Source organism: Coffea eugenioides, unplaced genomic scaffold (assembly GCF_003713205.1).
Source record: "Coffea eugenioides isolate CCC68of unplaced genomic scaffold, Ceug_1.0 ScVebR1_1901;HRSCAF=2835, whole genome shotgun sequence".
NCBI classification, from domain to species: Eukaryota; Viridiplantae; Streptophyta; class Magnoliopsida; order Gentianales; family Rubiaceae; genus Coffea; species Coffea eugenioides.
In genome coordinates this window covers 39809-43293 of record NW_020862339.1, presented here as the reverse complement: position 1 = coordinate 43293, position 3485 = coordinate 39809, and the positions used below count along the sequence as shown (strand labels likewise).

The 3485-nt window shown below is 34.2% G+C and overlaps 1 protein-coding gene across 1 annotated transcript; it reads left to right on the top strand.

Annotated features, from left to right (window-relative positions):
• The first annotated feature begins 1191 nt into the window (after positions 1 to 1191).
• On the top strand, positions 1192 to 2327 carry LOC113756027 (basic endochitinase-like). Its single transcript, XM_027299848.1, has one exon. It carries the CDS (start codon positions 1251 to 1253, stop codon positions 2154 to 2156), a length of 906 nt encoding a protein of 301 aa, XP_027155649.1. The 5' UTR covers positions 1192 to 1250; the 3' UTR covers positions 2157 to 2327.
• Positions 2328 to 3485: the final 1158 nt, after the last annotated feature.

Genomic DNA, 3485 nt, shown 5'->3' with positions numbered 1-3485 from the left:
AGAGTGAGAGGGATCTGCTCTCGAGTCCTCTCCATTGCCAAAAAATTCCTCTGGTCCCCACCCCATCCCCCACCCCTGTTCCGTCAAATCCCCCTTTCCTTTCCCGCCTCGCACCCTATGTGGGCACTTGAGGGTGACAATTTTATTTTTTTAATTGTCTTAAACTTATTCCATCTTGATAGGGTGAAACTTAACCCAACTCTCAAATCCATCTCCAATAGATCAAGACTAAATTTCATGAACAAAATAAAAAAGAGAACTGAAAAAGTGAAAAGGGAAAAAATGAACAAATAAAGAATCAAGAGTCAAGAAAGCACCAAAAAAAAAAAATAGAAACCTTAATCAAATTGTACAAATAACCCTTGGGAATGCTCATGCAGCCCAAAATATGCCTGTGCCAAATACCAACTATGAATCTGGTGTTTTCAAAATAATTTCCAAACATCTCTGTTTAAATTTCATTCTTTACAGCAATGGTTATTAAAAAAAATCAAGAAACATCCAAAAAAAAATGTCAAACTTTCATTCCAATATAACATAGAACAAAATAAAATAAAATAATACAGATAATCAATATCCTAAGTATTATTGTTAGATTACGCATTATATTATATTTATTTATATTAATAAATTTAAGTGAGGGAAGGAGTATGGGATGGGGTAGGGTAGAGAAAAATTTCCCTTGCCCATGCGCTGTCCCTACCCATTACCATCCCCGCGAAGCCGGCACCTATGGCACCCGTGTCGTTGCTATCCCTATTTACTCGCGTTAACTCTTTGATTTTTACAACTTTTTTGTCAATCGTTTTTACACCCTTTGCAAGGATCAATGCCTCACGAATTAAAATTTGTCCAACACAAATCGGTTAGTGTAAATCATACAACTAATCAAATCATTGAAAAGTATTTCCAAAATCCATACATCCACCCACTTTCAAATTAAACCTATTGCCACTATTAATTGCACTTCGCAATCACAAACTTTGAACAAGAATTCTCAATTGAAAAACTGTCAAAATACCGTCTTCTCTAGTATTATACCCCCAATTACACTATGTATCAAGGTGAACCTGCTTTCAATATTTCACAAACCTTCTATACATGGTGTAATATGGAGTGTGACGTTAAAAAATTGACGGAGGATCCAAATTCGTCAAACCACTTCAAGAGTACTTCAAATCCCTTCCTATAAGAAGCGCAGACCTTAGTCCCTTGGTTCATCGCAGTCTTCACAAACCATATTCCACCAAATGATGAGTCTCAAAGTTCATTCAATTGCTTCAATAATAGTCTCTATACTCTTTTCCCTCGTCTTGACTTCAGAATGTGGAGTCATTGTGGTCTACTGGGGCCAAAATGTAATGGAAGGCACCTTGCGCGATACATGTTCCTCTGGATTGTATCGGGTTGTTAACATAGCCTTCCTCCCAACTTTTGGCAGTGGTCAAACTCCTAAGCTGAACCTAGCTGGTCATTGTGAGCCTTCATCTGGGGGCTGTAAAAAATATAGCGAGGACATTCGCCAGTGTCAAAGCCAAGGAATTAAGGTCATGCTCTCAATAGGCGGTGGCACCGGGAACTATTCTTTATCATCAGCCAATGATGCCAAGCAAGTGGCTGATTATTTGTGGAACAACTTTTTAGGGGGAAAATCAAATTCAAGACCACTAGGTGATGCTGTTTTGGATGGTATCGACTTCGATATTGAACTTGGCCAAGGCCAATCTTATTATGCTGCTTTGGCTCAAGCATTGTCTGGTTACAGCAAGCAAGGCAAAAAAGTGTACTTAACTGCATCACCACAGTGTCCATTTCCTGATAAGAAACTCAATGCTGCCCTTAGCACTGGACTCTTTGACTACGTATGGATCCAGTTCTACAATAATCCTATGTGTGAGTACACTTCTAGCAGTCCCAACAACTTCGAAAATTCATGGAAGAAATGGACATCATCAATAAAAGCAAATCAATTTTTTGTTGGACTTCCGGCTTCAAAGATGGCTGCTAAAAGTGGTTTTGTTCCAGAACAGGATCTAAAATCGAAGGTCCTGCCGTTCGTGAAAACATCATCATCAAAATATGGTGGCATCATGCTTTACGATCGAAGCAATGATAAGCAGAGCAACTATGGTTCTGCTGTGAAGGGCAGTGTTTGAGTTTAATATATAAGCCACCATGTTATTACTAAATAAAAAACCCAGAAGAGTAATGTGGCCTAATAATGAAGCCACCATGTTATTACTACTTCTGCTGTGAGCATGTTATTTGTGTAATCACTAAAAAACCTTATTATCAATAATACACCAATAATTGTCCTTGTACTTTTATAGTCTAGTATTTTTGTTTAAGCATGTCAATAAAGAACTGGAGTTTATGAGGACATGAGTTGATCTTGAAGAACAGCGGTAAGGTTAAAAGAATTTCATATTGACTTAAGTTGATCTTGGTGAACCGATTTCAGTTAATTCAATTCAAAATAATTTTGTTTAAAATCCAATTCCAAATTTGGTATCAAATTTTCGACTTCAATTTTAAACAGAAACCGATTTTGATTCTTACTTATTTATTTTTTCTTGAATACATAATATTGATGTTGTTTATTTTTATGCCTAATGAATTATATGCCTATGTTACAACTTATTATTAAAACATGCTTAAAAAAAACTTATTATTAAAACATATATTTACATATACAAATTGATTAATAAATATTCACTATGTTATTAATTATGAATACATCTATTACTACCTTTCTTATACAAAAAAAAACTAAATAATGCAAATTAATATAGATAAAGTTGTAATAATGTCTACTACTTTATTACTTATGACAAATTGTGTTAGTGTGCTTACTTCTTACCATATACAATTTATATGGACACATGTCATAATATTCATATGATGGTACTTCTTTAGAGTTTATGAATAGTTGATTTGTGTTTGCATGAATACACTTAATAAATCACATGATATAAATAATTAATAGTAATTTAATTAGTCAAGATGGAGAAAATCAATTTTTTTGAGTTAACCACATTTATTTTTAAGTTTCTGTACCAAATATGAAAATAAATAGAATGATGAACCGATTTACATAAATTCATTTCCAATTTCAATTTTATATTGAACAGAGAAAACCAATGTCGACAGATCGATTTAATGTCAACTTAGCAGTGATTTTAAGTGCGATCCATTTTTATGGTTTACAAATGGACAAGGAACATGATGAGCCTACTTTGTAGTTTAATTTCATGGGGGTTTTCCTCAAATCAAAAGGCAACAGCAAGTGCTACCTAATGCAATTAATATGATACAAATTACAAACCTAACTAGATCTAATTTCGATTTAACTGCTTCAAGTTATATAAACCTGACTTCTAGCATCTCTCTCTTGCCTTCCCCATACCCCCTTGACCAATTTAAAGTTAATTTCTCGAGTTATTTTCTTACACTTTTTTACATGGAATTTTTTTAATATACTAGTG